The sequence below is a fragment of the Hetaerina americana genome, unplaced genomic scaffold (assembly GCF_022747635.1).
Source record: "Hetaerina americana unplaced genomic scaffold, ioHetAmer1.1.p SCAF_7, whole genome shotgun sequence".
Classification (NCBI taxonomy): Eukaryota; Metazoa; Arthropoda; class Insecta; order Odonata; family Calopterygidae; genus Hetaerina; species Hetaerina americana.
The window spans coordinates 72,576,589-72,599,321 of record NW_027287316.1 but is presented as its reverse complement, the minus strand read 5'-3'; the positions used below and the strand labels follow the sequence as shown (position 1 = coordinate 72,599,321).

General features: G+C 34.0%; 1 protein-coding gene across 2 annotated transcripts in view; it reads right to left on the bottom strand.

Annotated features, from left to right (window-relative positions):
* Positions 1-4,181: 4,181 nt before the first annotated feature.
* The window catches only part of Syn1 (Syntrophin-like 1), a 32,162-nt gene continuing 13,610 nt past the window's right edge, over positions 4,182-22,733 (bottom strand). Inside the window, exons 2-8 of one of the 2 annotated variants that reach the window (XM_071595827.1) lie at positions 18,995-19,261; positions 18,365-18,492; positions 15,540-15,635; positions 11,755-11,972; positions 10,625-10,842; positions 9,534-9,730; positions 4,182-5,907 (exon numbers count right to left, since the gene is read on the bottom strand). In XM_071595827.1, the coding sequence (XP_071451928.1) occupies positions 5,815-5,907; positions 9,534-9,730; positions 10,625-10,842; positions 11,755-11,972; positions 15,540-15,635; positions 18,365-18,492; positions 18,995-19,261 (1,217 nt within the window). In that variant the 3' untranslated portion in view covers positions 4,182-5,814. The remainder of the gene's footprint in view (positions 5,908-9,533; positions 9,731-10,624; positions 10,843-11,754; positions 11,973-15,539; positions 15,636-18,364; positions 18,493-18,994; positions 19,262-22,733) is intronic. The other variant, XM_071595828.1, reaches the window with a different exon arrangement.

The following is a 22,733-nucleotide window of genomic DNA, read 5'->3' as shown; positions in this document are numbered from 1 at the left end:
TCAACTATTTTCCATGAACCTTTTCAAAAATCAAATCACAGAAAAAAAATTCCTACTTCAAAGTATGCTCATATTCATCAAACGAACACATGAATATAATGTGCTGTGGTTTTTTTTCATGGCATTGCTATACCGTTCATATTATTCCACATCATAACATTCAGCATTGGTATATAAACATAGAAATAGTCACTGAAATAAAAAAACCAATATCCATTAAATTGTCCTATACTTCATTGTATTTAAATTGACCATGCAAATAGTCCTTCCTGAATGCCATAAGGATACTTTTAGACCCCCAAATGCTTCATACTTCCAGTAAAATATCAAAAGCAATTGTGTATGTCGTATACTACCTAAGGGTATTAATGCAAAAGTGTTTGGTTGGTAAGCATAATTATGAATTCTGAGAGATGACAGGATTAAAATTTCAAGAAAAAATATCAGCATTGCCTTATGAAATTTCTAATCTTTCAGGCATTACTATTCCAAAATTCATAATTTTTAAGGTATTTAATGAGTGTATCCCTGATCACCAGTTCCCCAAGAATATTTACTTTCCCTGACCTCTGATCACTAGCAATATGAGTCCATGGCCCCAACTTTCTGTGCATTCATAAATTAATGATACTAAAATTATGATTTTTGGTGAGATATTTTTAGCAACACTAGCCATTTAAACTTACCAAAAACATGATTAGAAGATAATATTAAGTAACCTTGAGGAAAAGATTATAATGATCGAAGATGCTTTCTGGTCCATAAACTTTAACCTGAATGTCACACATCAAAAAATTTAACACAGTTTCCAGTCTTGTAGCGGCAGCCTTGTAATAAATGAAAAATCAATATAAACACATCAGCGAAGATTACATATCACAAACAGTTACTGCAAGTTCTCAAATCTGTCAAAAAATGCATTTTAAAGCCCATGGAAGGAGGACCATCAGATGAAAACATTGCCAGACTTTCCAATGCTATACTTTCAAAACTTCTTATTTCACATTTTCTTTATAAAACAATCTCTAATTAAAGAGGGCTTATAGCATTGTTTCATACCTACCAAATACCATTCGTTACCACCAATGGGAAGTCAACAGGTATGCCAATACAAATAATTCATTACAATGACAGAAGAGCACATTTGAAAAAAACTTTGTCTTTTAAACAATATATTTAAAATCACACACACACACACACACACATGTGGTACGGATATATGAAGCCAAAAGGCTTTAAAACAATTTCAATTTATTTTTAATTACTGAACAATAACAATCTAAATTAAAAGTGGAGGTGCAGTACACAGGCGTGCATTTAACAGAGGAATTATAAAGACTGCAAATATTTCTGCTAGTAAGCTGAAGGTTCACTACTTGTCAATTACATATACATTTACAGAGTAAAAGTACATAGATATACACTTAAACATGGAATAGGTGCAACAACAGAGATGCTCTGACACCACCAATAGGTCAATGAAGGTACAAGGATGCAATAGTGAGGAAGGGTAACTCAAGTGAAAGCTTTGATCATATTTGATCTAAAACATCGTATAATTCATTTTAACATTAAAGAAAGAGTGACTCAAAAGACTTATCCTTCAAGTAAATTTGAATAAATTCCTGAAACAAACCTTCATATACTCAATTAACGGGCAATTATGTTTCATAAAACTGACCTATCTTTGGCTATGATATACTTCAAGTGACTAGGAAGATAGGATTCATTTAGTGTCTGTCATGGAGAATTGGTAATTCCATTGGATTTTTTAAAAGTAGCAGTAGGGACTTTAAAAAACCAATCAGTATGAAGAGACATTGAAGTCATTCTTAGACTATATCTCAAAAAAAATTTTTTTTTCAATTTGCTAGCATAACTGGGCGTTATCTTGTCATGTTGTACGTCTTTTGGAAACTTCATATAAGACAAATATTTCTCTAATATTAACTGCTGCTATCTTATTTTTTATCCGTAAATTGATAAAGCATGCAAAGGATATTTGCAAAATTGAATAAATAAGATCAATGGATGCCTTAAAAAATAAAAGCTGACTCAAACCTGACAGTGAAAATAAATCCTGCAACCATATGAATCTACTTGCAGGGTTCATACGGCATAATGAAACTGCAGAACACTAACTAAACCCTTGTCAGACTTAAGTGGATTAGGAGAGACCTATTAAAGCTTATCATATTAATACAGAGATACAAATGTTTCTATGAACACTTTTGTTCTAATATTCAAATCTACAATTAATAAAGAAACAACAAATACATTATATAAAACTATTATCATTTCACTCCCCACCATAAAAAAATTGTAGCCAAAAAGCTTGGTACATTAAATTATTTGCATAGAATAATTGTACAGTATGATAAAGAATTTAAACCCAAGAACAATCCAAATATTTTTAGCCACATATGGCCATGCAAGCTGTATTATTTTTTCTGCAAAAGAAACTTATAAGGATTAAAAAAGCAAATAATCCAGGATGAGAAAATTAGCAGTGCAAACATGTCAGGAAAGTCAGATTTACAATCTTAACAGATACATACACAAGTCAAGTAGTCTATTGTAAAAATGTTTCACAGTGTTAAGATAAGGGAGCCAACGGTAAAGGATTAAATTGCATATGTGGTTCATCAAATGATCTGCACAAGAAATAAAATCTATCGGCATGTTCTCTACAATGAATTTCATCAATTATGTCTTGGATTTTTAAGTCTTCAAAATCATTATATTATCCAAGACTCCACACTTTGTGTTATATCACTATTCATACATCAGTATCTGTTTAAATGAGATGAGAGTTCATAAGACGATTCAATAGGGTACCATTTTAGAACAAACAAATAGCAGGCTTTTAAGTTTATCTTCCCTTGCCTCTATTCTTACCCACATCTTGTTTAACACCATTAACTCAAACTTGCAAAACAATAAATATGAAGAGTTTTTAAATTAAACAACCACTTTCACTACAGCATGAATGAGACTTGCCTGGCCCAACCAAATATTAATTCAAATGCATTTATGTTACTAACTAGAGCAATATTCCAACGAAAACCTATTATAAAATAATTAACAGATTCGTTACTAAAAATGACACAGGTTTAGTCTGTGTCAGCAGCAAATATCAAAAGCTACATTGGATAAAACTAATGTAACCAATAACATTTTGGGTTATATCGTTGCCAGTATCTCAGAGCAAATACCTTCACAAGGAGCCAAATGCAAATCAAGGATTATCAATTTAGGAGGGCTTGTAAAAAATAACTGATAATCTCCTGGCTAACTATTTTATGAGGCATTCAAGGAACAAAGCACAGCCATCAGTGAGATATACACTTAATTCCACCATAGTTATACAGGTACTGTACATATTGATTGATTAATTGAAAATCATTTGAGTGGCAAGTATTATTTTAATGTACATTTTTTTACGGATTCCAAATAATGAACAGGTGTCCAATTACAATAAGTAGAATGTTTGAGTGTATCAAATTTACTGTGCAGTGCGGCTTAGGATGATGGGCATGTCTAGACCATATCTTGATAGGCCAGAATTTTAACCACATGCTTTGCAGGAGCCAGAAAAGGTCATGAACGATGACTTAGGACCTATATGTGCACACAAGTCTCTAATGTGATGTTCTATTCTCAATAAAATCCAACACACACACACAATACCTTGATTTCAATATGAATTCAATGGGTCAAATGAATTACAATGACTACACTAGAAATAGACAGAACAGGAAAAAAAGCAGTCAAGCAACAAAGAAATTGAACATTTGTGGTGCATGTCAAAGCAAAATTTTTCTTGGTCGAATATTAAGTAAATGCTTAAGCTGCATCATCTACATAGAATAACTGCATTTGTTAAAGTTAACACTCATCAAGATTAAAATTTGCAGAATGAATTAAAAGCAAGAAAGGACAAATAAGACAATGGTTAACAATCAAATGCAATATATAGAAAAAAGGTTCAATTTCATTACAATGCACTACATTACACCTAGAAATTATAAAATTAATATTCATCAAAGTAAAAATATCCTTATACTACAAAAAAATTTCTAAAATGCTAATTTATACTCACTTACCTTCAAAATATCAACTGAAATAATTTGTATACCAGCATGAAACTTCAACATAAATAACCAAAACAAGTTAGTCAGATTAATTTTATTTACAATAAATGAAAAACCATAACCTGTTTATTAATAGAATAGTTCTTTGTACAGTCAACCAAAAATAAAATTTCAACAAAGCAAAGTTGTAGGTAGAGTTAGGTAAATATAAACTTCATGAAAGATACTATGTCGCAGTAAATAAATCTAACAAGTAATTGGTAATTGTTTCCATTTATTGAAAAAGACACAAGTTAAATCTTAGGATGGGCTTGTTTTCCGAGCTATTACATTTCAAAAGAATTTTCTGGAAACAAAATTACTTCTTTCCACACCAAAATAACTTTTACAATATATGATGCCACAACATAATTTCTTTAATTGATAGTAGACTACAGTCAATTACTACCTGAAGAAGGCATCATATTCAAAGAGATCAACTTTGGTCAAGTGTACAGCACTTGCCAAAGTATCAACTGCATTCTAATTAAACAAAATTATGATAAGTTAACGCAAGTAAATTAGTTCAATTATTTTTCTGGAATGTTATAAATAATTAGTTATAAAAATAAAAAATATACATGTTATTAATACCAATCTGAACAATACTACAAGTTATTCGAGAGATAGTTTCCATGTAGCATGCACATTCAAATAAATATCCAGCACCCGTTTAACAACTTTATATGTATATATAGATATATATATATACGCTTTGGAAAACAATCTCAAACCACACGCACGCATAGAAAAGAAGAGCTAATCCAGTAAAACCAATAAATCCAAAGTAATCATGGTTAGGGTAAGCGCCAACTACCTTCTTTCAAGGGGATAGATGGAGCATCTACATGGAGAAAAAATACCTTGCAGAGAAAGTTTAAAGAGAGGCAATAGACGACTGCAGCAGAGCAACAGGGGCACACATTTCTGTAATTACTCGTTCCCCCAAAATGCAAAACATTTTTTCTCACTTGAGTGTTGTACCGAGTCCAACTTTTTTACAAATGCAGAGTTACAAGGTGTAAATTTATAAAATCGCGTACACGCCAAAGGCACAAAAATTAATCAGCCCCTCAGTTCTCGATTGACTATTTTTACTTGAGCACACACACGCAGGCAGAGTGAGTATTATTTCATCATAAATGTCCAGTTTCACACGTTCAGGGGGTTCAAGGTGGCATATCACTACCCCAATATCGCACGCCTCCTTGCAAAGTTAGCGAGCCTCAGTAGAAGCAAGAAGGTCACTGAAATTGTGCGGCCTGACAGCCTCTTGGGGATAGACCGTAAGACAAGGATCAACCTTACTGAAGAAGAGTGGGTTCTCAGACACAATTGAAGTGGCAGAGTCGGAAAATGAAGGGAAGGGAATGGTGTGGATTGGAAATGGAATGTTTCTTTACAATTTCTACTTCACAATGAAAACACATTCAATTAGGCTTTTTTTTCAGAAGAGACCACTAGAAGAAGACCTGCCAATTATGAAACATGCTTGAACATATAGCAGCACTCAATTTTTTCACAGAAGATTTGTTTCGACAAATCCGACGCCCTGACTGCACCAATTTTCACCAATGGGACAGAGTCTTTCTTGGCTTAAACCAACTTTCCTTCTTTCGCATGAATCACCTTTTCAATGGAAGATTTCAGCTGAAAAACAAAAATGCATATGCAGCACTGTCTATGCATATAGGCCTAAGCGATGCATTTTTGCAGAAAGGAAATTGTGGAGGGCAAACACAAAAGGTTTAGGGCAAGCCTCCAGGTCCAGCTCCTGAAAGTTTAAAATTAAACATTAGAGAAGTCAATGATTAAATACATAATCTCAAAAAAGAACAGAATGGTGCAATATCTTCAACTAATTGGAATGCCTTTTCTAATGTAGAAATTAATGCAAACAATAATTTCACTAAGTAATCATGAATTAGTACATGATTGACCATCTTAATCCAGCAAATCAATCTACTGAACTAATTTCACATCACCTATTGTGAAGGTTCTCAAAAATATCTGACAAATATTTTAACCTTTACAAAATATGAATGCCTTAATGATACAAATGGTTAGTCTTACACATTGTTTTCAATCATCAACTTCAAGCATTTACTACAGATACAGCTAGCGATACTTAAGCACCTGGCAAACATACCAATATGCAAGATAATATACAAGGTGAAGTACAGTAAAATACATAAAATACAATTACACTGAAAGAAATAAGAATATCACAGAAAATATTTTCCACTGTGTACTCCATTTCAACAACAAGAATATCAATTTTATTATATACATACACTCACATGAGGTTAATTTGAGGAAGTTACAACTAAATTATCTAATAATGTATCAGTTATGAATTATTTTTTCAAAATGGCAATTTCATTAAATGAATGAGGAGTGAATTGAATTATTGATTTGATGCAGATATTAAAAACCTCATTAACAACATTTATGATGAAGATGAAAAGAAAATACTTCCTCAAAAATAATTGCTTCAATGGCATCTGTAAAACCTACTGTATTGTGTGATGCGTTCCTATGTCTAGAGAAATAGGAAGCATAAAAATTTTAGTATAGGTTAATATTTATAAGTACAAAACTAACAAACACTTTTTATAATCAATCAAAGTAATAATGACAACAAAGTAATATTAAATAAGGCACAGTAATTTCTTCTGATTTTAAATCTTAAGTTCAAAACAGAAAGAGTACAGTGTGGTAAGTTTTAAAAATTATCCTCACCTATTAAAACAAAACACAAAGGTAGGTTTGACAGGTGAGGAAAGAGCACACCTAACACTAATTTTATGTCAAAAAGCATGGGATATTCCAACATTTATATATTCAGGAAGCTTCATGTCCTGCCTGTGGTTCCCCAGGAATATCTGGTACCCAAAAAATCACACAGCCTGGGTGAAGCTGAAGGTGGCCAAAGGCATCACCTGGAATCGAATCCAAGCCCTATAACCAGAGGTCTGACACTATCCACTGGACTACTGTGCCACTACAATATATGTTATGTGAAACGACTTCATAACTAATATTTATTTATCACCACTGTTAACGATGTTGAAAAAATAAAAGGCTCACATTCTTCTGTTCTTTAATCTTTCACTTAGTTTTCATTGATGGACATGAAAAAAATCCAAGCATGTGACACAACTGAATTAAGTATACTAATTTGTCTAGCATATCTTTCATCTTATGCATGGATCACCATAGTGCTACGTCATTCTTGCCATACTAAGCCTTGTCTAGCGATACGCTGCTCTTTCCTGCTGAGCCCTAGGACACCATTTGACACACTATTCAATCTAAAATCTTTTCCACAAAAAGTTGCAAATTTTCCATACTTTCACTGTTGTTTTATTAGTCAATGCCTTAGATCATATGAAATTATTTTTTGCATCCTTATAAGGAATTTATGAATGGAATTGAGATTTCTAGGCAGAGTAAACAACCTCATTTGGGGATATTATTGACTCAAAGATGTGTGCAAAGCAGCTAACTGCAAATGTAGGAGTTGTAGGAGACAACTTAATTGAACCAATGGAATAAAATAGCTGAAAATTACTACTTAATAAATTTGCATTAAATAACTAATAAAAAATATATTTGGAAAATAAAGTGCATCTTCAGACTCTCACTAAATTATTGAAATCAGAACAAGACGTGACAGTGCTCTCAGGAACACTCAGCGCAAGTTGAGAGGGTTACAAGAGGTAAGAGAAGGGAAGGCAAGAGAAAAAGGGTTGAGATGCCACAAGTATGATGAGGGGTGAATGAGTAAAATAGATCCTTATATAAGTTAGTCACTCGCTGGTGTCCTTAGAACAGAGCAAAGGGGATCCTATCATTACAGGTACCCAGAAATGACTAGAATGATGACTCCATTGCCTGGCAATTTGAATTTCACTTATCACAGGATATGTTAGCATAGACATTGACACATAATTGAAAAATCGTTCTCATCCCTGTTAAATAAAGTCTATTCAAAATTAAACCAGGCATCAGAATGCAAAGAAGATGGTGAGGTAAAAATTTGTAGGCTAGGAAATTAAAATGAGAGCAGCATTATTTTACATAAAGTTTGGCATGAATTGTCTTAATTTGTTGCCAGAGCCACATAAAAAAGGATATTTCCTCCCAGATAGACAATGAAACTTATTCAAGCTATTACTCTGCAAGAAATATCTCACAATGGTATATAAAACTATTAGATGAAACAAAAAATGTAATATGTAATGCTCATGGTTAAGCTGACTGTTGCCAATGATGTCCCCCAAAAATCTATGCATAGTTTAGTATTATCACATAGACAACCCCATATAATCTGGATACCTCCAACATTTTGTAAACCTTCAGCATCTCTCAAGGAAACATATATGAGTACCCATGGAATGCCATCTTCTTACACCTATGACTGACGAACAGGCTAATCCATACACTCTGAGATACAATATCATTTTCGATATCTAATTATTACATTTAACCATGATGCAATGAGAACTTCATATTTTATAACACCATGGTTTATGAAAGTAATGAAGAGCCCTTGGCTTACAAAATAAAAGTGTGATAAAATATGCAAAGAAAAATCAAACTATACATGAGCAAATATTACTACAAAAAGAGGCCCTCTGGCACTAAAGCATATTAATGCTTAGATAGAAAAATTTTACTTTCACCTGAGCATAGGATGTATTTCAATATAGGTACTTCCAAGAAGTTGTATTACCATGAAAAAAATAGGAAAATGATTTCAAAATAGCAATGACAACATTAATTAAGGCAGCACTTGGTCAAAAACAAAGCACAGAAGAGACTAACTGATATTTCAGAGCTGAAAATGATTTTAGTATTCTCACATATTTTACATTAAATATGAACCACATTAAATGGAAAACTCATACCTTTTAATTCACATTCACCACAAACTTCTCCACAAATATCTTCAGTGCAGAAAAATCAGTTCAAATCACAAGATTTGAACAAACTAACTCAAGACTTCAAAGGCAATTGACAATAGATTTATTTAACTCCCATTTTCTCAAATCCAAAAATTTATTTCCATTAATATCTACTTTAACACTTTACTCTAAACAAGTATATTGGTATTCTGACTCAAAATTGCAATCTGATACATTATGTATATTAGGCACCCAATGCAATTGCCAGAAAACTAGCCAACTTATTGCAATAAAACTATAATTTTTTCATTTAAAATAGTAGTCCTCTTTCAAATGTAAATTAAACATATAGGAATAATAAATTCCATTTAAAGACCTATCTCGATGCATTTTAGGTAGATTAAAAATAGAAATAAACCAAATAAGAAATGAAAAAGTGAAAAGTCCTACAAATATTATTGTAAGAAAGACAGTAATAGAGAAAACATACCATTTCACCACCACCATCACCTAAAAATTCGAGCCAGAGCAGATGTGAAGAGTCATCGGCAGATGATCGAAGCTGTTCAAAGGGGAAAGACCATAGGGTTCGACCGACGATTCCTGATGATGAACCAACTTCTGACAAGGTGAATCCATTCTCATAGTGGAGCACCAAACTCGCATGGTGCCCCTGCCATATACACCCTGAAAATATGATGAAAATTAATGATGGGGGCAATTTCATTTTATGCAAAATAGTTTACTGCTGATTTACGGCAGGATATTGTTACTAAATCTGTGACTCAAAAAAGGAAGCATATCAATAATAGAGTAGTTCTGAGGGCATAAAAACACTTCATAATATAGAAAGTTAATGCAACTTCATAAACAATAATTAATCCTTTTGAAACATTGAATATTTTGCTATGACTTCTCTTCCTTTAGGATACATCAAATTTGGTTGAACAACTTACAAATGTCACCATTAGAGTAACCAACCAAAAAAGTCGGTTTTGGATGTAAAAAAGCATTCATAAATAACAATTATGATTCAATGTAATATTATAACACTTAAAAAATCATTATTTTCAATATCCAAATGAATGAAATATCAGAATTTTTTTTTAAATGGGCACAATAATATAACTTTCTCGTCATTATAGTTTTTTAGATGGTGTCAACCAATGCAGAGCAAAAAATGGTTGTAACTATGCTTGTTGTTTGATTCAAAAACCAATATATATGGCACTCGAGGTACTCAAAAAAAGAGGGAAATGCTGAAAGCAGTAGAGTGACTGCATTTACCACACACAACTCTGTAATGAATGAGCACACATGATTTGAAACAATCAAGGTCTACATTTCTAATACAAAAACTTACTGCTCACTATTTTAACCTAGAAATGCAGGTAATCTAAAGGTTAAAATTATTTATATAGAATCAAAATTAAAATAAATATTAACTACAAATATACCATGTCTACAGATAAGGAAAAAACACCAAAGATGAAGATGAAATTGTCAGCTCACCATACGTATGAGGAAAAGGCCACATCATGGATGAGGTGAAAAATCAGGGGGAAGGGTTATTCAACTCACTTGTTGCAAGGTTTTTCTGCTGCTGGACAGCACTGTGTGCACCAGTTACAAGAGACCTTGCCCAATCAGCCAAATCTCTATGAGTTTCTGCCCGGAACTTATGCAATGCTATTCCTTCCGATGTGCCCACCCGGACACTGAATGTTATTGAATCAGAACCAGAGTTGATGTTACCCCCTCCACCAATCGAACTACCCCTTCGGCTGGAACTCAGGAGCCTACAGAGGAATATAAATAATTGATTAATATTTTTAAAAAGATGAAATTCACGAACAATCACTGGCAAAAAAAAGAATATACAGTCGAGCAATTACACCAGTACATAATGCCACCCAATTAGTTTCATGAAATGAATTATTTCCATTTCATGAGCATTATTTTCTTTTTGCATTGGGACATATACTTTAAGTTAAAATTTCCCAACTTTCTAAAGTTTCTGATATCACATCAGCCTAAGCAAGTCAAAATTTCACTCTTCATACCTTCACTATTAATGATTATTGTCCAATGAATATTTACATTAAAATAACTAATAATTGTACTCTACCCAGTTACTGAAGTAATAAATCCTCTATTCTACTTATTTGGACATCATGACAGGGAATGGTGCCCATTGTTCATTAGTGTGCTTGTTCATTAGTGACAAGGCAATTCAAAAGCCACAAGGTTCAGCAGCCAAATGAGTGTCGACTCACAGGTACTCACCTCAGCGCATCAGCTGATTCTGTCAGGACTTCTATTGCTTTTACAATAAAGTAGTCATCGAAAGATTTATTGAAACCTCCCACATTTCTCAATCACCCCATTCCGAAGCATATTGCTTCCCAGAATCTAAATATCTCCATTTACCAAATTCAAATTTAAAAAAATTTGCCAGGTACGAAGGATAGAAACCCTTAAAATTGGTGTTCAAAGGTCAGCCTGAAATATATGCGGTTACTCATACATGCAGCCCAACTTTTGGCTATTGAATCTTATTTGCATGATTCAATTAACTGGAATTTCGACAGACTAGCTTCAAAATCAATAATACTGATCACACATCCCTAATCGTAAATTCTTGCAGGTTGCACCCTCAATGAATCCCTGTCTACAATAAAACTCATCTAGAGGGTGTTACTATTTCTCACCTGGTGTAGAGAAGGGAAGTGGAGTGAATGGGCATAGACCACGCCTCCAAGCTCCATGGTGCTGAGCCATAAAGCCTCAATTCTTTTTGTGTAACGGCTACAAACACTGATTGCCAACGAGGTGCATTTCCATTGGCTGATCTATCCCCAGACCCTGATGATGAGAGGCCATCCTCTGGAAATGGATCTGTTCCCATGAAGCTTCCTCCAGTGCCATCCTGAAACACAGTCATAACATAGTTTCCCACAAAACTAAAAAACATTTTACCTGCATTTTATGCCAAATTTTCATCAATTTTTTTAAAAATATTTATGAACATAATCTACAAATCTAATATATTCATCTGATCAAAATGTCTTCACAACCAATTAATATTTTACTCAGCAATGGTCAGACCCCATAAGCAGGTTTGTATAAAACTATCAGTGATTGTGAAGTATTTATCTTGTGAGACATCGCCTTACTGTCTATCCATGATCAGTTCTGTGAGTAACCACTACACTACACTTTTTGATTAATTTTTCAGAGTTACAATGAGGATTGCTATGAAATAAAATACATTACTTCCCATACATGGAGGTAAATGGCCTTTTTATCCGTATGACAAATAAATAGTTTTCAAATTAAAAACATAGAACAATACTCTCAGGGGACTTATTTCTGAAAGCAGTAGGTTAATTTTATGTCCAATAAAAGATTTTAAATGCAATCAGGACAATGACTAATTCTTCTTCACCCGCTCCTAATGGTAGAGGCCAACAATTTGAAAAATAAATGGCACATTAGTCAAAAATATATCATCTGTGCCATTCAATATGTATTAAATGTCATTTCTTGCAAATATGCGTGGATGACTTCCCCCAGGAATTAAAAACAATGGACAAGAAAGTTACAGACATCCACTTTCAAACGGACTAATAACTGAAAATTTTGATCACACAATAAGGAATCAAAATAATATAAATTGAAATTCCACCTTTTTGGGATCATTGTTTTACAAAAGTACTATTTTTATTTGAAAATGCAAGCCAGCTCTACCTAGTCTTAATAAATGTTTTCCACTAATGACACAGAGTCATCAGAAGCACCTCTCTCACAAACGAATTAAATGCTGATTGCTGGCAACAAGTTCTACCATTACAAATGATCAAAGCCACCTAAAAAGCAATAATATTATTCACAGTTTATTTAAAAACAGTGAAACATATTGGTGATCAAACCATCAAAAAAAACACTCTCAAAAATGTAATGGAGGTAAGCTTCACTAACCACTCTCATAAAAAAATAAAATTGGGCATAGATCAGGATTAATCATTATTCACCACAACAAAATTAATGACAAATTAAGAACTTTATGATTTATGTTATCAAAAAAATAAGTGACACACCTGAAAGGCGATGGTGAGAATAATGATATTCCTCTAAAAAATGACCAGTGATCTTTAACTTCAGTAAAAACTTTTATAGAGCTTCATCAAACTCTATCAAACTCTGCCTAGCCATTATACGGTTTAAATTAAGCTACTGCGTGGACTTCAATAGAAAATTCTCAATAAAAATCTAACATTATGGAAAATGACACTCAAAGAAGCATTTCTTACGAACATGCAACAATTTAAATACATAAATCACCATAAAAAATAATACTTCAATAGTTCACACAGATTCTTTGTGAGTCTACTACTGTTGGCATATTCAACAATACTACCTTGATCAAAAAGTTCCCGGAATAACCACCGTGTGGCGCTCCCATCGTTCCGATTTGAGTTCTGTTTTTTTTGTTAAATTGGTACATCTGTTGTTGATATTCCCTTTAAATCTTAGTGTCATAACTTGACATTTGCAAAAGTTACGGTCGGTTTTCGGTATGTCCATCAGTGCTTCCTGCGATTTTTCCATTACTTCCTCTCGGCTGCTAAAACGCGTTCCCCGTAATGGTTTTTTAACTCGATTGAACAGAAAGAAGTCACAGGGAGCCAAATCAGGTGAATTCGGTGGCTGTTGGATGGTATTTGTTGCATTTTTCGTCAAAAAATTACGAATAATGATAGCACTGTGCGACGGTGCGTTATCATTGGTGCAAAATCCACGAGTTTTCTGCCCACATTTCTGGTCTCTTTCGGCGAATTGCTTCACGCAAACGTCTCATAACGCCCAAATAATACTCTTTGTTTACTGTCTGGCCTTCTGGCAAAAATTCATGATGCACTACACCGTTGTAATCCATGAAAACCGTCAGCATTGCCTTCTTTTTTGACTGAAAACGACGTGGTTTTTTTGGTCTCGGCTCATTTGGTGAACGCCATTCACTTGCCTGATGTCTGGATTGCGTGTCGTACTCATAAACCCACGTCTCGTCTCCAGTAATGATCCTTTTGATGAATGTGGGATCGGATTCAGCCTCGCAAATCATGTCTTTTGCGACGTCAACACGGTCTCTTTTTTGCATGAAATTGAGGTCTTTTGGCACCAACTTTGCTGCTACACGACGGAAACCCAAATCATTAACCACAATGTCTTGGGCGGATCCATAGGCAATGTTCAAGTCCTCCGCTATTTCTCTGATGGTTAATTTGCGGTTATTGACCAACATTTCTTTTACTTTATCAATTTTTTCACCGACTTTCGATGTCGATGGTCTGCCACTGCGTTCATCATCTTCGATTGACTCACGACCACTTCTGAACCGCTCGTGCCACTGGTAAACGACCGTTTTTTTTAGAGAATCGTTGCCGAAACACTTTTCCAACATTTCCAACGTCCGTGCGCCACTAAATCCGTTTTTTACGCAAAATTGAATACAAGTTCGTTGTTGCAAATTTAAATCCATTTCTGCAATTGTAAAAAATCGCCAACACACACAGAGATAGATGTACTCTTGGCTACGTAACTTTTGCAAATGTCAAGTTATGACACTAAGATTTAAAGGGAATATCAACAACAGATGTACCAATTTAACAAAAAAACAGAACTCAAATCGGAACGATGGGAGCGCCACACGGTGGTTATTCCGGGAACTTTTTGATCAAGGTAGTATATCCATGACTTTGCAATCAGCTGACCAGCAGCCAATTTGCGGCTATGAATACAAATCGACTAACATTGTAGTGCATAAGTCTTTTAATAATAAGTCATATGAAATAAAACACTATTATTATTTATAAATTCATTATTAATGAAAATACCCTTACTAAGACTGAAATAACACATTTTAGATCACATTCATTATAATTGTGTAACTTTTGTTAATTATTACATTTCTCCATACTTACAATAGAAATATTTGAATTAAAAATCCAACTATACACAAAAGTAGCAACCATTTTTGGAGAAATAGGATTTTACTGAGGCTTACAGAAATGGAAGAGGGGTAAAAAAATTAACAATATCAGGACATGATGTACAATGCCACTATGGCTGTAAAAACCATGATTGGAATAATTTCCCTACGCTATAAGCCTTTGGGGGATGAGGACCACAGGAATATGAAAAAAAGTTGGTTTATGTACTATGTGCATATCTGTTATTTTATGAACACAACATTATTCTTTGATTCACTGACAAGAGCAATGAACATCTGGGCTAACATAAGAATGCAAAACAATTAGATGAAGTTAGCATTAAATATAAGCATCAATTGCAACCCAAAAAGTGTGCAATTTAATACAGTGAAATATTAATTTAAGTACATAATCATCAGCCACATAAATAAGAACATAAAAGAGGTGGATAAGACAATAACTACAAGATACCAATGATATTACAACATAAAAAGAGCACTCACTACTGCATTTGGTGTCCTTCTAATAAGCCAACCAATCCTCTGCAACTCTACTCCACTATTAGCTGATGCAAGCACTTTGTTTGCCTCATCCATTGCCTGCAACAGGTTATAAATTGTAATTATTATCATTTGGGAATTGACCACATAATACATATTTGAGAAATGTGAACCACCTGCCTCTTGATATTTTCATCTAGGTCTGACCAACACTACAAAACGTGACCTGACCTAAAACTGAGTCTATTAGGGAGAGGTGTATACTTTTGCTACTGTAGGACACTTTCAGCACAATAACATTTCTGTTGACAGTCTTTTCCTAGTTAATTACTGTAAAATCTTAAGGGAGTCCTCTATCTAAATAAAAATATTTCAGAGTTGAAAGATTCAATGAGTTTAGAATATTAATTCCTATGGCTCATTTCATAGAACATTTTGAATTATGAACACCTGAGGAAAAATAGAAATTTCAGTGGCAGTCTATCACAAAGTTTCACTATTAACAAGACTAAGTTGACCATTTTATTTTTTCAAATGTACTCTGGAAGGATCAGAAAGCAGAGATACCATTTCCTAGTAAAAAAAATCAAGTTTTTTCTATGCTAGTCCTCCACATGCTTTCTTTCACAAGGTGGCTATTATTTTGTTCACCAAAACTAAAAATTCCATTGCCGACCTTCTCTATAAACTACCATTATTATTACAGGGAAAATACCGGTTAAGGTAGGTTTTTGGATGGCCACCACTACCAAATAATTATCTAGTATCTACAAACAAAACACAATCCATTATCCTCATCTACAACAAGCCCCTCTTGATTTCTATACACTTGCTTCCTCACTTCATTTTGTCCAACATCCCTATTCTCACAGTCTTCAACACCCCACAGCATATCATTATGTTTTGCATCCATTTTTTATGTGCCCTCATGATTTCTTCCAGCAATCCACTCTCCTCCCCCAGTGTAACTAGCACCTCCTCTTTTGTTTTCCATTCTATCCACTTCACCCTCTCCACACCCACATTTCAAAATCCTCCAATCTATGCCCATCATTCTGCTTCAAAGACCATGTTTCCATGCCGTATTTAACCACAATATTCTCCTTATCAAAGTTTTAACAAGCCATTTCTTAACATCCCTACACAACATCCCGGTCATCAACTCCCTCCTATGGAAAGCCTAGTGCAGTTCTTCTAATGTCCATACTACTTTGACCATTTTGGTCTATAACACTCCGAGATACGTAAACTGTTCCACCTTCACTAGTTATTGCCTTCCTATTTTAACATTTAATTTAGCCTTCCTCTTTCTGGAAAACTATATATCCTTCATATTATTTATTTTTATTCTCATCCCATATCTATTGCACTGAATTTCCAATTCACTTAGCGATGCTTGCAACACATTCGCTGACTGATGAACTAAAACTTGGTCATCAGCAAACCTATATGATATAATGATTTCCCCACTGACTTTCATTGCTATTTCCAGTTCTACCAATGTCTCTTTAATCATTTCCTCATTTATGATCATACTTTTATAGATCTTGAGTAACTCATTCTTTTAATGAAGCAAAAAGTGGACATACATGTGTCAACATATTTTGCACAATTACAACAATGAGTCACTCAAGATACGTAATAGTATTATGAACAGCTTTTCAAGGTACAGTTACTTTCTAACTTCTATATCTTATCTCTGTCTATTCTTTTGGTATTTGCAAGTGTCTGATAAAATAGTTACCAAAATACAATGGAGAAGGTGTACTGCAACCAATTGCTGAAATTACTATCTATTAAACTGATCCTCAAAATCTCTTCCCAATTATAAAGGATCTATTGTCAAGTCTGCTCCTTCCACTTTTCATGTCCAGTAGTAAAGGAAGACGGACAGTGCTTCTCCATACAACTAACCAATGAAAAGCAATGCCCTTCCTTGTAAAGTTGAGCTCCCCTGATTGCTGACTACAAAAATTAATTAAAACATGAAATTACTCCATTAAGTAAGAGGTTTTTGCACTATTTATTTTGAATATGGCCATTACTGCATCCACAGTGCGCCACTTGCAAACTTTGGAGGAAAAGAATTTTTAGCTGTGTCCACGGCATCAATTCAGGAATTATTATTGGCTGTATTGTCTCATATATAAATGATTGTTCTTAGTAAGTGGCCTACATACCACAAAAACCGACCAAATTTTAATGTGCATGCTAATAAATTTTCTTGCCAACGAAGGTAAATGCCGTTAAAGCCCAAAGTATAGATGTGCATCACTAAGGTAAGACTTTATGCTAATATCCCCAAGTATCTCTGAGTGTAAGTATTTCCAAAATTTTGAAAATATTTCATTTACTTCACTCATAGAAAATAGCTAGCAATTAATAAAAAAAATACTGAACATTTAGCTCTAACTGGGTTTAAACTGAAATAACAATAATTGCAACTAATAAATGACTAAATTAACTTCTGCCTCTAGGATTACATCTATTTTATAATATACAGCACACAGCAAAAATAGAATAATGGTGAGACAGCATGAAAATTTAATTTTCATGCCAATTATAAATTTAATCAGCCTACAAGATCTCTTCATGCTATGCACCATCCATTTTTGCTTAAACGAAGACAACATTCATCACAAGGCTCTATTCATACCAAGAAAGGCCAATTACATATCTAACTATACGATAACCACCTAAGAAGAAAACAATCAAGAGTATGGGATGGCCCTCAGTCTTTAGCTAATAAATGCAATTTGAACAATTGCATCAACACCACCTGCAACATGCAATTCATCAATGTATCACTCCCCCATGTGTCCCCTCACCTTAACTGATAATGCTGATATGGAAGAATGAAGGGCATTGAACCATGATGAAGCTTCTGCACTGTCTGCAGCCCTGAGCACACAGCAGTGGATTCCATCTGGCGAATGCAGTTCAATTGACCGGAGTTCTGTCAAAAAGTTAACAATGAGACTCATGAAAATTGCCTGAACTTCTATAGGCAAGAATATGTATCACAAACATGTTCATGAGAACAAAAAAGGCATATCCTAACAACATGTTAATATTCACCGTACATCTAGCAGTAATTGTCACTTACTGACAATTAATAGTATTAAAATTGACACATGTGGATAAATAATTTATTATTTCACTGAAAGAAATGTTTAACCATACATATTCATTTCAATATAGTCGAGTGATATTTTCCTGGGCATAAAGACTTTTGAACCACCTTAACATTTGCCCCTCAATTTGCAGAGTTTACCATTAACAATGGAAAAAATATAAATTTTAACAATGCATTCTTTTCGTCAGTAATTAGCACAGTGAAATGATTATAAATCATTATTTTAATTGATATAACACCAAGCGCTTTCCAAAAATGGAAGTATAAATTGTTTCTTTATGGCAAAAACTTCAATGGAAGATTGCAAAGTAAATCTACCAACCTGGGTCTGGGAATCGAAAGTTCCTCACAAGGAAGCACAGCTGCAAGGGTATGTATCTTGCATCTGTCCGGTGGTTCTCTCCATTGAGCGTTGATGGACTACCAAGTGCAGATGGGGTGTGATGTGGCAGGGGTGGTGGCTGGGGGGGATCAGCCGAGAGGAATCCCCTCTGGAGCTCCCATCCCACCTCGCTGATTATGCTGGCCTTCCGGAAGTAAGGTGTCACCTCCCTGAGGTACTTGACTGAAAGGTAGAATGAGGTCACTACTGCAGGGATGAACCAAATCAAGCAAGAATTTAGGGTACATCAGAAGGAATTTTAAATGGCAAATTGTAAATGTTCATTTCCGAAGAAATTCATTGAAGATATTAGAACATAAGTGAAGAATGAACAGCATGAGCAAAGAGGGTTAACAACCATAAATGCAATGGCAAATTTTTATCGTTTTGAGTTAATTAAAAATTGTTCATTGGGTAAACCATGTTTAACACAGGTATCAGCATTGATTTATCATTATCAGAAGCAGTTTTTAAAGACAAATATAATTGATTAACGCAGTTTTTTAAGGACAAAATTAGCAATGTTCAAGAAGAAGGAGAAGCCATTCCCAATAATGAAAATGATAAAACACAAAACGTAAGAGAATTAAGTAGCAAACAGAAAAGGAATACAAGATGAAAGATAAAGAAGTGCAGTCAGATGTATGGAAAAAAAGATGGATTCCAGGGGGAATTGGAAAAAAAACAGATGAGAAGCAGTAAAATGTGGAAAGAAGTGCAAGAAGGGATGAGATGGTGAAAGAATTAGGGGAGAGAATAATGAAACGTGATTTGGAAAAGTGTGTTGAGCAGAGTATACATAAAGATAAAGTGATGAGATGATAGGCAAAGGACAGAGTGCCAAGTGCCAATGACAACAAGGCGAAGAGGTTAATCCCACATATGATGCAGCACCGTGATCACCACAGCAACATGGCGAAATTTCAATCCAACCAGTCAGCATCACAAAGCATGTCGTTCACATTATTTGTCACAACGGCAGTTTCCACATGGCCACACATCACAGGGAGTCGATGGTGTACATCATCGTTCCAGAAAATACGCAATTCCAGGATACGCATGATGACGATGACCACGGCGTGGAATGGGATTGGTCATGTTCAAGAGGAGATGTTGACATGACGCAAGGGGAGCAGTAAAAGGGTGTTGTTGTTGTGGTGCACATAAAAAAAGAGAAAGAAAGAAAAGGGGAAGAGGTGGGTCGGGGAACATGAAAATAGAATGAGTGCATGCATGGTAAACATAATTAAAATAATAAGAACTGCAAACCAACAAATTAAAATACACAAAAAGTAATTATTAGTACAGATACATGTAAAAAAATGGACTATGGCAATGTGGCACATTGAAATTATGTAGCAAAAAGAAACATGCCATATTTCCTGGTTGCAAATAAAGTACTTCAAATTCAACAGTAACTACCTCTAAGAACCAAATTCTATATGAGATTAGACATGGCCTGCAGTATTTTGTTCTCTTGGGAGTTTTAACAACTTGGGTGTCATAGAATGGACCTAAAATGCTCAACCTCTGACATCTTCCCATAATTAATTATTACATTAATTATCAAGCTTTGGGGAAGTTACTTCAACGCTAACTCAGACGTGAATATTTAATTTACCATTAAGCCTTCGGCAATAATATTTAAAACTGAATCAAGCCCAAATACTCTAAATTTTATAATTTTTAGTTTAAGTCCACTCACTCTTTTAATATTATGTTAAGCATGGTGTAAAATTACAAATTTTGCAAAATCAATTAAAGTAGCTAATATTAATTAGAGATATTTCAAGAAACATCTACTAGAGGTGCCTCTTTTCAGCTACTAATATGCTTTAACTTGAACAAACAGATTAAATCCAATAATATGATGTACCTCTTGCATATTTTTTACATAAAATAAAATTGGAAATCTTTAATATTTTTAAATATTAAAATGATCATCCTTGAAAATTCATGTACGTATCTGGTACCCTGGCTCAAATATACCTCAGTCCATGCCATAATCTCTTAATCATATTGACTAAACACTTCAGAACATTTCCCTTTGTTAATAAGCAAGCATCAGCATTGATAGAACTGGCCTATGGATCTCTGGCAATGACACAAGTAATGCAAGACAAGAAATAAAATACACACATATTGCATTTACAATTAGTTTAACGTATGCCATAAATAAAAATAGTCAAAACAAAATGAGATCAAAGCTCATTTGCTCATAATACAAACGAATGAATGAAGAACTGAAACCCAAAGCCATGAATAAAATCAATGACCATAAAGCTTGACCCAGGCATGTAAAATGAGTTGCAAATGATTTTAAAGACAATGATGTATATATGAGTTACTCATTAGTGAAAGGGACATATTCTAACTCAATAAGCAATTAGTAGCAGATAAAATATTTTCCCTGTCCACATCAAAAGTGATTTATAAGTGTAATATGTAGTTACTGATGTTACCACAAAAAGTCTTTCTTTAAAATGGCAACATTAAAAATGAGATATCCCTATTGCTATAAAATGTCATTGAATATCTATATGCATACCAATTAAATTGTACATGCGAATGAATATGAAACTGTTTCAAAGTATTTACAGTTGCACACTCCAGATCTGCCTAGTTTGGATATTAGGGGTATGGTTCAGTGAAAAAGCCACTGACATTTTAGAAGTATACTGGAACTGTTGAAAAAGTGTTGAATTTACTTTTTTTGAACTTTTAGACGGTACTGACGGAAACCTATTGAGTTTGCTGTTGAAACCCAAATATTTTTTCACAAAGGATGTCCTCTTAAATTTTAATAATGAATGGAGATGGCTGATCTCATCCAAACAACTGTCATACAAACAATAGACATCTTAAGTGTTTGGCACTTATCACCAAGATGTCTCTTTGACTCAAATTCATCAGAGACCGAGGGACATGGGGTACCCCATGTGAAAAGGGGTCATTTGAGACACAATCTACACACACATGATCAGCCACTCGGTCCTGCTCAAAGACAGGTACAAACTAAGTAAAATAAGAAATATGATTTGGGAAGGTAGGCAGACTTTATTTCAATGGGGTAGGAACTAATTGAAAAAACAAGAGAGTTTTTGACCTATATATCCAATATAAAACCAACTTCATATTACTAAAATAAAGTCAAAACTTATTTTGTGACACCGCTTCCCAAGAAAACACCAAATGGTAGAGAATTTTATAGTTTGGTAATTTTAGTACATGGTGAAAAATACAATGTTGCTTATACTGTGGATTGGGTCAACTGGTTATTAACGCCATTTGGAATAACGCATTTGCAATAATATTTAGGCAACATCAGTGAGAGTGGAAAATTGTGATCATCACATGTATATATTATTATGATGAGACTAATTAAACATACTTGGAACAACGCTAATGATAATTATCACAGCAAAATATTGAAAACAATGGTAAAACTAAAGAATTCAGAGATAAAATTTGCATTTGAAATGATTTGCTTTATTGTGTAACCCTTTCACATGCCATGAGTACAATAAAAAATAATGTATGCATGAAATCTTATTCTGAAAGAGCATAATATGAAAAAGTATTCTGAAAGAATGGTTGTTAACAACTTATGAATTATCTACGATGCATTTACATACACTCCAATCACCAAATGCATTCACTAGACCAAATGCTGAGCCAG